The sequence below is a fragment of the Octopus bimaculoides genome, chromosome 28, assembly GCF_001194135.2.
Source record: "Octopus bimaculoides isolate UCB-OBI-ISO-001 chromosome 28, ASM119413v2, whole genome shotgun sequence".
Lineage (NCBI taxonomy): Eukaryota > Metazoa > Mollusca > Cephalopoda > Octopoda > Octopodidae > Octopus > Octopus bimaculoides.
In genome coordinates this window covers 16,806,945-16,818,585 of record NC_069008.1, presented here as the reverse complement: position 1 = coordinate 16,818,585, position 11,641 = coordinate 16,806,945, and the positions used below count along the sequence as shown (strand labels likewise).

General features: G+C 41.2%; 1 protein-coding gene across 4 annotated transcripts in view; it reads right to left on the bottom strand.

Moving 5' to 3' along the window:
• LOC106878058 (SKI8 subunit of superkiller complex protein) overlaps positions 1-7,795 on the bottom strand; it is a 19,012-nt gene extending 11,217 nt beyond the window's left edge. Inside the window, exons 1-2 of one of the 4 annotated variants that reach the window (XM_052977326.1) lie at positions 6,636-7,655; positions 21-5,594 (exon numbers count right to left, since the gene is read on the bottom strand). In XM_052977326.1, coding sequence (XP_052833286.1) covers positions 3,321-5,570 — 2,250 coding nt within the window. In that variant the 5' untranslated portion in view covers positions 5,571-5,594; positions 6,636-7,655 and the 3' untranslated portion in view covers positions 21-3,320. The other 3 variants (XM_052977327.1, XM_014927147.2, XM_014927148.2) reach the window with 3 other exon arrangements.
• Between the last annotated feature and the right edge of the window lie 3,846 nt (positions 7,796-11,641).

The following is an 11,641-nucleotide window of genomic DNA, read 5'->3' as shown; positions in this document are numbered from 1 at the left end:
ATAACAATTGCAGTGTAGAAGGTGTTTATAAGCTATTTAAGAAACACACCAAAACATTTAAATTCAATTTCCCAAAATATTTTCGTCGCTTTGAGACCGCGGCCTGTTTACTGACAAAATTCCGTCTCAAAGCGATGAAAATATTTTGGCAAATTAAACTTAAATGTTGAAGTGAATCTAACGGTTTTGGTGTGTTTCTTAAATGGCTTATAAACATCTTCCACACTGCAATTGTTTTCATTCCAGCACACGATCTCAGATCAGGTCACTTGCTATGCAAGTACATCTCCGTAAAAATATATTATATACACATTTGGACTCAGCCAACCCTTGCTGGCATAGAAAAATGTACATAAAACAGAACCAGCAGACATGCTAACATAAAGCTACACATTCCATCTTGTATTTACAGCAGCATAGATCAGACAGGTTTACAAATTTACAGAAAAACTTAGTACTCAATACACAGCGTCCCCTTCACTAGCAAACTATAAAGTGCAATGCTAAACTATTTGTACGAGCAGAGACTCTGTCTGACATTCGCTTGAACCATTCATTTAATCTCAATAATAATAATAATAATTCTTTCTACTATAAGCACAAGGCCTGAAATTGTCGAGGAGTGGGGGGTGAGTAATTCGATTACATCAACTCCCCAGTGTGCAACTGGTACTAATTTTATTGACCGATACCAAAAAAGGAGTGAAATGAAAAATTGAACTCAAGAACATTTCGTTCGACACGCTAACGATTCTGCCATTTTGCCACCTTTATCGATAATAAAAAGAATTCTTTCTACTATAGGTGTAAAGCCTCAAATTTGGGGGAAGGGATTAAGTCGATTACATCGACCCCAGTGAGTAACTGGTACTTGATTCATTGACCCCTGAAAGAATGAAAGGCAAAGTTGACCTCAAAATAATATATTTCTAAATCTCTCAGAGAGATTTATGCAGTAGCAGCACGATAAAGTGATGGTATGTTGTCAACTTAATGTGACAGTCCCATGAAAGGGAAGAATGCTACTGTTATTTAGCCCTAGGAAACACCGGGTCCAATGGGAAGCGGTGTTTCCTAGGACTAAATAACAGTAGCATTCTTTCCTTTCATGGGACTGTCACATTAAGTTGACAACATATGATAACTTTAAAGTCGACCTTGGCGGAATTTGAACTCAGAACATAGCGACGGACGAAATACCGCTAAGCATTTTGTCCAGCGTGCTAACGGTGCTGCTAGCTCACCATCTTAATAATAATAATAAATTATTTACATTTGACGGATATTTGTCCTTGTTTGTTAACACGACATTTTAGCTGATATACCCTCCAGCCTTCATCAGGTGTCTTGGGGAAATTTCGAACCTAGGTTCTCATTCCTAAGGTATTTTTCGATATTATTGTTATTATTTATTATTATTATTATTCAGGTCACTGCTTGGAATTGAACTCAGAACCTTGGGGTTAGTAGCCTGTGCCCTCAACCACTACGCCATACAAACAAGATGAGGACAAAAATCCGCCAAATATAAATAATGTACATAAGTCCTCATCTCTTAAATATACAATGATAATAATGGTTTTAAATTTTGCCACAAGGGCAGCAATTTTTAGGGGAGGGGATGAGTCAATAACATTGACCCCAGTGTTCAACTGGTACTTATTTTATCGACCCCTGAAAGGACGAAAGGCAGAGTCAACCTCGGTGGAAATTGACCTTAAAACATTTAAGACGGACGAAATGCTGTTCAGCTTTATAGGCCTCAAATTTGTAGGGAGGGGACTAGTAAATTACAACAACCCCCAGTGCATCACTGGTACTCAATGTATTGATCCTGAAAGGATGAAAGGCAAAGTCAACCTCGGTGGAATTTGAACTCAGAACGTGAAGACAGATGAAATTAAGTACCAGTTACGCACTGGGGGTTGATGCAATCAACTAAATCCCTTTGTCTGTCCTTGTTTGTCCCCTCCATGTTTAGCCCCCTGGGGGCAATAAAGAAATAAATAATAATAAAAAGGGGAAGGCAAAAATCGTCTGGGATTTGGACTTCCAGACAGACGAGGGGTGTTAGATCATCGAAGGCTGGATAAAGTAACCTTTAAGAGGGACAAACAAGAGGGCCCAATAATAATTGATGTGGCAGTGCCGGGAGATCAACATATTATCACAAGAGAAAAAGATTAATAAATATGGAGACCTGAGAATTGAGATCGCTCAGATGTGGCATCTACGAAAGTCAAATATAAAGGTTGTCCCTATTGTCATCGGAGCATTGGGTTCAATACCACCCAACCTGAAGAAACATCTGAAAACCTTAGAAATACCCTACAATCTAGGTGTATTGCAAAAGTTGGCATTACATGGAACTGCACGCATATTGCGTAAAGTACTCTGTATCCGAGGTCCCTGTTGTGACTTGGCAAACAGTGCAAACCCCACCGGTACACACGATATTGGATGCTGTGCAGCACAGGAGAGGCTGTGTGGTAAGAGCTTGCTTACCAACCACATGGTTCCGGGTTCAGTCCCACTGCATGACACCTTGGGCATGTGTCTTCTACTATAGCCTTGAGTCGACCAAAGCCTTGTGAGTGGATTTGGTAGACGGAAACTGAAAGAAGCCCATCATATATATATGTATATATGTATGTGTGTATATGTTTGTCCCCCCCAACATCGCTTGACAACCGATGGTGGTGTGTTTATGCCCCCGTAACTTAGCGGTTCGGCAAAAGAGACCGACAGAATAATTACTAGGCTCACAAAGAATAAGTCCTGGGGTCAATTTGCCCGACTGAAAGCGGTGCTCCAGCATGGCCGCAGTCAAATGACCGAAACAACTAAAAGAGACATCTTAAATAATAATAAAAATAAAAATAAATTGAAATTTTGGCAAAAGGCCAGAAATTTTAAGGAGGGAGTAGGTTGATTACAATGAACTCTAGGGTGCAATTGGCACTTTAATATAATCAGCCCCAAAACGATGAAAAGCTAAGTCAACCTTGGCAGAATTTGAACTCAGAACGTAGAGATGGACGCTAGGCATTTTGTCTAGTGTGCTAATGATTCAGCCAGCTCACCACTTTTTTTTAATGATAATAATAATGGTTTCAAATTTTGGCACAAGGCCTCCAAGTTCAGGGGAGGTGGCACATCAATTACATCAACCCCAGTGCATAACTGGTACTTATTTTATCGACTCCCAAAAAGATGAAAGGCAAAGTTGACATTGGTGGCATTTGAACTCAATAATAATAATAATAATAATAATAATAATAATAATAATAATGATAGTGAGGATATTTTTAATTAATATTTTAGAAATATTTCCCCAAGATAATTTTGGCTAGTTTTTGCTTAGACTTTGAGTATTTCTTAATGGAATGAAGATTGGCATGGGTTTTGAGCTGTGACTGGGACTTAAAAGTCATGTCGCAGTCATTTAACGGGCACTGGAAGATGGGATGGGATTTGGAACGATGACTGGAGTGGTCTTTGACATGCAGGTCAAGTTTAGATTTTTCCAAGAATACCTGACCACAACCCGGTTTGGGGCAGGAGAACGAGTTGCGTGCTGCCGAAGGATGGCTTCTTAAGTGCTGACTGAGCAACGAACTGCTGAAAAATATGTCCCCGCATATGGAACAGAGAAGTTTTTGGTGGAGGTAAGTCGGCCCTTGCGCTGTGGTCGCAGTGGAGCTTGGCAACTGGTGTTTTTGATTGGGGGTTTGGGTTGGCGCTTGCGAGGAATGGTGGGATGGAGAAGTGGAAGAGATACAGGAAGATGCGTTACTGCGGCTGCCGCCACTGTTAGTGCTGTTATTCCAAGGTTGGTGTTTGGAGGAAGGCCTCGAACTTCTAAACACTTCGACACAGTCTTTGGTTGAATAAAGAATATCGTCCATTTGTTGTTTGGCAGAACTATCCATGGAGGCAGAACATTGCATCTCCGTATGATAAAACAGATGAATTTTCAAAGAAGATGCAGACACAAATTCTTTGCCACAACTTTTGACAGAACAGGTGTATTTATTGGTTGGTTTCTTTACTGAATTCTGGCTGGGATAACCAGGGGTAGAACTGTCTTGACACTGTGAATGAGTTACAGAGGTAATTACTGTTTCCTTATGGCAGCTGCTTGACTGTTTATGTCCAGAATCAGCAAATTTGATATTTGTTGTTGGGAGAGGCGTACGACTAGCTTTAACCTTGTTGGTTTCGGTTGCTACTTCTTTTGGTGAATTCAAATTCATTTTATCCTTTTTGGTGTTGCTGCAACATTGAGCAGTCGTTGTTGTGTGGGTCGGTTTAATCTGGCTGCTACCGGATGGCTTTGATGATGCTAGGTGTATGACAGTATCACGAGGAGGTGGTTTCAAATTGGTGGGTGTCCTCTCTTTGTCGGCATTACACATTTCTCGTGACCCTTTATCACAACTGCGGTCTGCAACCTTGACATCATTTGAGACTGGAGAAATAACTGAAACATTAGAGGGTTGATTAGGGGCCTTAGGTCCATCTGTACGGCCTGTGTCCAGGGAGTGGCTAGCATTAATGTTATTAGTAACGGCTTTAGAAATAACAGAATTATTATCTCTCGGCTGTACTGGTGGGACGAGTTCTGTGCTACGACATGTTGATGTAGATGTTGTGGGTATATAACCAGACAGTCGACTCGCCATGGATCTTTTACGGTGGCCTTTTTTTGGGTATTTTTTCTTCAGGGGATGAACACGAATATGGCTCTTCACGTGCTCCAACATTTTATGCTTAAATGGAAAACTACGGCTGCAGCCCTCGTGGGAGCAAGGAAATCGACGCCCATCATGGTAGGACTTTATGTGAGCGACAAGGTTTCGTTTCATTGTGTAGTAACGTCCGCAACCGTCTCGCGAACATATGAACACCTCACGCGTCTCTGAATGTACTTTGATATGTTTCTTCAAACATAATTTCGAAGCAAACGTTTTATCACAGTGTGGACATTTCTGTGGTGGCCGATGATGTGTTGACCTGTGTCTAATCAACTGCGTCCACTTTTCAAATGTTTCCGCGCACTGCTCGCATTTATAGCCATCGTGCACTTTCATGTGTCGTTTGAAATGACTGAAGACGTGAAAGGATTTCTTGCAACCAGACTGCATGCAAAAGAAAGGGTTGACCCCGCTGTGTTCAAACTCATGTTGTTTTAATCCATGGTGCTTTTTGAAAACTTTTCCACAACCTTCAACTGGGCATTTATAATTTTTACTCCGCTCGTGCACATTGCGTAAATGCACACGCAGATTCTGCAAGTTCTGGAATGTTTTTGAGCAGCCGTTTTCAGAACATGTTAGCCTCTCCCTGGAACCGGCCGACCGTGAAGCTGAACACCATTTTAAGTGTCGGTTGAGGTGGTCTTTTCTGGAGTAGGTCTTGCCACAGCCTTCATTCGTGCAATGGAACGGTCTCTCTCCAGTGTGCTGGCGGATGTGCTGATCAAGATAAAGTTTCTTACTAAATATCTTAGAACACCCACCTACAGAGCACACATAGGTCGTCCGGGTATTTTGGGTTGAAGAACTCATTCCGTAGGTTCAAGATATATATACCTAAACGTAGACAAAAACATAAAAAATGTCTGATTTCAGCCTAATGAGCCTTGCGGCAGTAAAAGACAGTGAAAAAAAAAATGGAGGGAATAAGGTGGGATATGGCACAAGTTAATTAAATGACATAATGTTCGGTGGCACACCTGTGCAAGCAGTTTATCTTATACAGTCTTGCAGAAATGGAGAGAGAAAAAAAATGGTATTAACAGAGGAATTCGGGGAATTATTGATGTTCGGTCAGTTAAAAGTTATACGTATGAATTCAAAAGAGTGGAATAAAATTTGATGGCGTGAAGAATTAGGCGCCGGTGGAGGGAGACAGTCTGGAATTCTACCGTTTAGGGTAGAAGAACATTTCATTAAAAAAAAAAAAAAATGAAATAGCAGGCCTTGGAAGGTAATTTAGATGTAATAATTAATCAAAGAATGAGGCATAAATGAAACGAAAGATAATCATGCTTAATTACAACAAAATTGTCATCGCTTGGTTCTTTGTATCCATAATATAATACCAAAATCTTCAGTTCTTGTGTATATGTACGGGTACGATAACCGGGTATATATAGATAGTTCGTTATATACACGTCTATGATGTATATTTTAAACGCATATATATAGTGTTATATGGTGTATGTACAGCTAGAGGTAAAACTGGTACTGGTGAGTTTTAGAGTTCCATGTAGAATACAATAGTCCAATGTTTAGCATAATTTCTCATCTATATATATATACACGTCTGCGTGAGTGTGTGCATACATACATTCATATACATACATATACACACACCAAGATGATAAAGCCTTGTTACTGTGTTAAGTGCTTTATAGTCAGTATGTATATACACATGGAATAACTATATACACAAACATTACATATATATATATACACAAACGTGGTTTCTACGCAAAAATGCCAGCAAAGGGCAGGTGCTTTCCCCGGAGTTAATTTGAATATATTTACATATTGTTCGGAATCATGCATGTGTGTATGTATGTATAAATCGTAGTGTGTATATAGTTATGCCAAGAATGCGTGATTTACCCAATGGAGTTGGTGGTGTTTGCGGTCCAGTGATGGAAGATTCTGCCGGAATTAATTCCAGATCGCTGTTGTTTGGCCTGAGGTCAGCCCAGAAAGAGAAGACCTGTGACGAAGAGGAGTTCCAACCGAGGCCATCCAGTCGTATATGTGTATGGTGAGAAGGGCGATGGTCTATATATGCATGTGTGTATAATTACATTGTTTGTTTGTTTTTTTTCCTTCTTTCCTTTAAAAGGGTTATTACGTGCGTCGGGGGAGAGTTTAGCTGCTATTCCTAGCAGGCCGAGCTACCACACCGTGCACGGGGTTTTTTCCCTCGTTGAATGGAGAAAGTGAAAAAGAGAGAGAGACGGATAGATAGAGAGGAATATAAAGGGAGGGAAAGGCAAAAAAAATCAGAGAGAGACAAAGGGAGGGAGGGAGGAAGGGAGAGAGATAGGGACACAGAAAGAATGAGCGAGAGGGGGATGGATAGATAGAGAGGAATATAAAGGGAGGGAAAGGGAAAAAATCAGAGAGACAAACGGAGGGGAAAGAGAGGAAGGGGAGAGATAGGGACACAGAAAGAATGAGCGAGAGGGAGATGGATAGATAGAAAGGAATATAAAGGGAGGGAAAGGGAAAAAATCAGAGAGAGACAAAGGGAGGGGAAAGAGAGGAAGGGGAGAGATAGGGACACAGAAAGAGAGAAAGAAGTGAAAGGGGAAGTTGCTACAAGGTTGGCTTACAGATATTCTGACATTAGATGACCGGTAAAATCAGAGTCGTAAATAAGAGAGGGAGACATTCATCAGGATTCTAGAAAAAGGGTTTCCCACACGAAAGAAATATTAACTTCAAGACATCATCACCATCATTCACATCACGACATAACGTACAGAGCACACTATAAGAAGCCGATATCGACAGAAATATTTTAGACACGATAAAGATAATAAATATATTTAAGAAATTTTTTTCCACGGTAACAAGAATAGAAATTTCCACACGAAAAGATATTTGAAAAAAGGTGGAAAAAAAGAAAATTATCCAATTACCATGATGCCTTGTGCTGCACTGCTCTTTCACTATACGAGTAGCGACACCTAACTATTTATACTGACAACTAAGCTGTATGTATCATTGTAATTATCTCCCCCTTTACGACTCTAACCACGCCGTCCGGACGTTCAATAGAACGACAGAGATGGTGTGAGGGGGTTGAGATACCGGGGTGGGTCTTTACGTGGTCGCTAGGTTTGCTAGAAATAGAAGTTAGATTTCCCTTAATCAACGATTTGCGTCGGAAATTGCAACGGTAACGATTAGCGTCGGGACCTGGCAATATTCAGGATTACCTTCGAAAATTGTAATGTTAATTGATTAGTGAGAGAAAATGGTTATCATATCGACAGATATGATAAAGGTTTAGAATGGCGTCTGTAAGGGCAATGCTGACGATCAGCGTCGGAAATGGTTATCGCAATGGTTGCCGTGGAAAATGGTGATAGTGACTATTTACCGCCAAGAATATTAATTGTAAAGATTAGCGTCTGCAAAGGGAATGGTAACAATAAACGACAGGAATATTAATGGTAAGGATTAAGTTTGGGTATTGTGTAATGGTGACGATTAGCGTCGGAAATAATCTTCCGTATTTCAGCGCCACCTATCTGGCAATAAGTATTTCTGTAACATCCAATTATGTAATTATCTCCTCTTGACAGTTCTGCACGCCGTCCGGATGCGGATAGCGTCAAGGAGATGGTGTGAGGGGGAAGTGAGGGCTCTTTACCTGATCGCTTCGTCTGCTAGAAATAGAAGTCAGATCGCTTTCGAATCATAACATACTTTTATTATGTATTTTAAGGTTACAGCGTGAAAAGAAAGAATTAAAGGAAACTTCGGAAGAAATCAAAGTCAGCAAAAAAAGAAAGAAAAAAAAAGGGGGGGAATTGAAGTAACAAAATAGTTTTAGATACTTCGAGACTGGAGTAAATACAAAAATAGACTTTGATATCCGGTAGACGAAACGAAATTCATATATGTCTTGAAACAAAAATAAATTTTATGGCATACCTAGACAAGTGTACCCTCACACATAAACACACACACACATAAACACACACACACACACATAAACACACACGAATTTGTTTCCTCATAACTTCCAGAAAAATGGGTAATTTTTAATGAAATTTTCTACGGTAAAGAAAGAAAAAACTTGTTTTCCAACCACATGGTTCCGGGTTCAGTCCCATCACTTGACACCTTGGGCAAGTGTCTTCTACAACAGCCTTGGGCCGACCAAAGCCTTATGAGTGGATTTGGCTGACGGAAACTGAAAGAAGCCCTTCGTATATGTATGCGTGTGTGTGTCTTTGTGTCTGTGTTTGTCCCTCCCACCACCATCGCTTGACAACCGATGCTGGTGTGTTTACGTCCCCGTAACTTAGCGGTTCGGCAAAAAGAGACCGATAGAATAAGTACTAGGCTTCCAAAGAATAAGTCCTGGTGGGGATCGATTTCTTCAACAACAATGCGCAGTGGGACTGAACTCAAGACCACACAGTTGCGAAGCTAGCTTCTTCACCACACAGCTATGACCTAGAAAGAATTTTGTTGCTATTTCTAGCAGACCTGGCGACCACGTAGGGGTCCCCACGGCAGCCAATTCCACGCTGGAAGTTTACCAGTTGTCAAAGTTACGTCACCGCCAGCCTATAAATAGCACACACACACACACACACATACGCATACATTCACACATTCAAAGTCCTGTTTGCTCTCTCTCTCTTCCATTCTCTTTCTCTCTCTTTCATTTCCTTTTACTCCTCCTCCCTTTGCTCTCCCTCTCTTTCACACTCATATTTTTCCGTCATTCGCTCTTTCTTCCCTCTCTCTGTGTCTTTCTTTCTTTCACTCTCTCCCCCTCTCTCTCTCATATAATTCTTCCTCACTCTTTCCAGTGACAACTCTTCTTCCGTTTCCCTTCTATGCTGTCTCTTTCTCCCCTCCTCCTACTCCCCGCTCTCTCTCTCCCCACTTAATATCTTTCTTTCGCTCTCTCCTTCACTTATACGTCACTCTTTCCGTTTCCCATCTCCCTCTCCCTTTACTTTCTTCGCGTTCTTCCTTTTCTCCCCCCTCTTTATCTCTTTCTTTCTCCCCTTCGCTCGTACCTCACTCTTTCATGCTGACCTTGCTCCCTCTCCCCCTCTCTCAATACCTTCCCATTTCTGTCTCTCCCTCCATTCTCCCTCCCTCTCTTTGACCACCATTTTCTCTCCTCCCCTTCAATCTCTTACACTCAGTCTCATTCTTCTTCACTCACAACTCACTCTTTCTCCACTTTTCTCTCCTTTTCACCCTCTCACTTTCTCTTCCTCTCTCTCTTTCTCTCACCCCGTCTTCTCGTCTCTCTTTCATTCTCTCTCTCTCATAACTCCTCACTCCTTCATCCTGTCCTCCTCTTTATTCCCCTCCTTCTCTTCCTATCTAATATGTATTTCCTTCTTCCAGCATCTAAACAACCCACAAAAACACAATAAATCAGACTTTGAGAAAGACATCACTCGTTTTATTGGCCACAACGAAAGAAAAAAAAAACAACAAACAAACAAACAAACAAACGAAAAACAATTACTTCAGGTACTTTAATTAAAAGCTCATTAACAGTTCAAGAACTTAAGGGCCCAAGCACTGCCCTGAGGAGGGGTCCTCCTCCGAAAACCCGCTATTCAGGTCTTTTGAGAGTTTCCTACAACTCGATACTCGTGTTTGTTGTTTCTTCTTTATTGACCAGAAGACTTCCACCTTCGGGATCGAACCCTCGACTTCTCTGTGTCTCCTACCAAGACAACGACAATTACAGTTACCCTCGTATTCAGCGCAATTATTACAACTGTACCTTTTTCCTCCTCACTGTTGTTGTTTGGTTAATTCGATACGAAATCTCGGAAAGTTTTTTTCGATCACAAACAAACATGTAAGTACAATGTCATATTTATCTTTCTATCTTTTAAATGTTTCCAGTCATTAGACTGTGGCCATGCTGGGGCACCACCTGAAAAGGGGTTTAATTGAACGAATCGACCCCAGTATAAGTCTGGTACTTAAACTATCAGTGCCTTTTGACGAACACGTTAAGTTACTGGGATGTGTACAAACCAGCACCGGGTCTCAAGCGGCGGTGTGGACAAACACACACACACACACACATACCTGTGTGTGTGTGTGTGTGTGTGTGTGTTCAGAGAGAGAGAGAGAGAGAGAGAGAGAGAGAGAGAGAGAGAGAGAGAGAGAGAGAGAGTAAACAGGCTTCTTTCAGTTTCTGTCTACCAAATTCACTCAAAGATTTGGTCAGCCCGAAGCTATTGTAGAAGACAAGTGCCCAAGGTGCCACGCAATGGGATTGAACCCGGAACCATGTAGTTGAGATGCAAACTTCTTGGCTATATATCGAAGGATCGCCCTTTTCTTTTCTACTCAAGGCACAAGGCCCGAAATTCTTGAGGGAGGGTGCCAGTCGATTAGATCGACCTCAGTACGCGACTAGTACTTAATTTATCGACCCCGAAAGGATGAAAGGCAAAGTCGACCTCGGCGGAATTTGAACTCAGAACGTAAAGACAGACAAAATACCGCTAAGCATTTCGCCCTGTGTGCTAACGCTTCTGCCAGCTCGCCGATTTAACTTGTTGGCTATATTTCGTACCACTCCTGTGTTTACAAATAACAAACGGAAACAAAACAAACAACTGACAACTTAACCAACAAGTTAAACAAACAATTGATTTAATAAGTTAGGTATTTAATTGATTAACTAATAGTAAAGGAGTGGAATTTGAATCAGTGCGTGTGTTATTAATATTTGGCGTAATCACTGACCCATGACGTTTCAACACAAGAATTCACGTAAAGAATCTTGCAAACCAAATCCCAAATCGAAGTTTATCTTGCATGTTGGCCCAGGTTCCTGTTTTCATTGGCAGCGGATTTCGATTTCCTGTCCCTTCTCCCCCCCC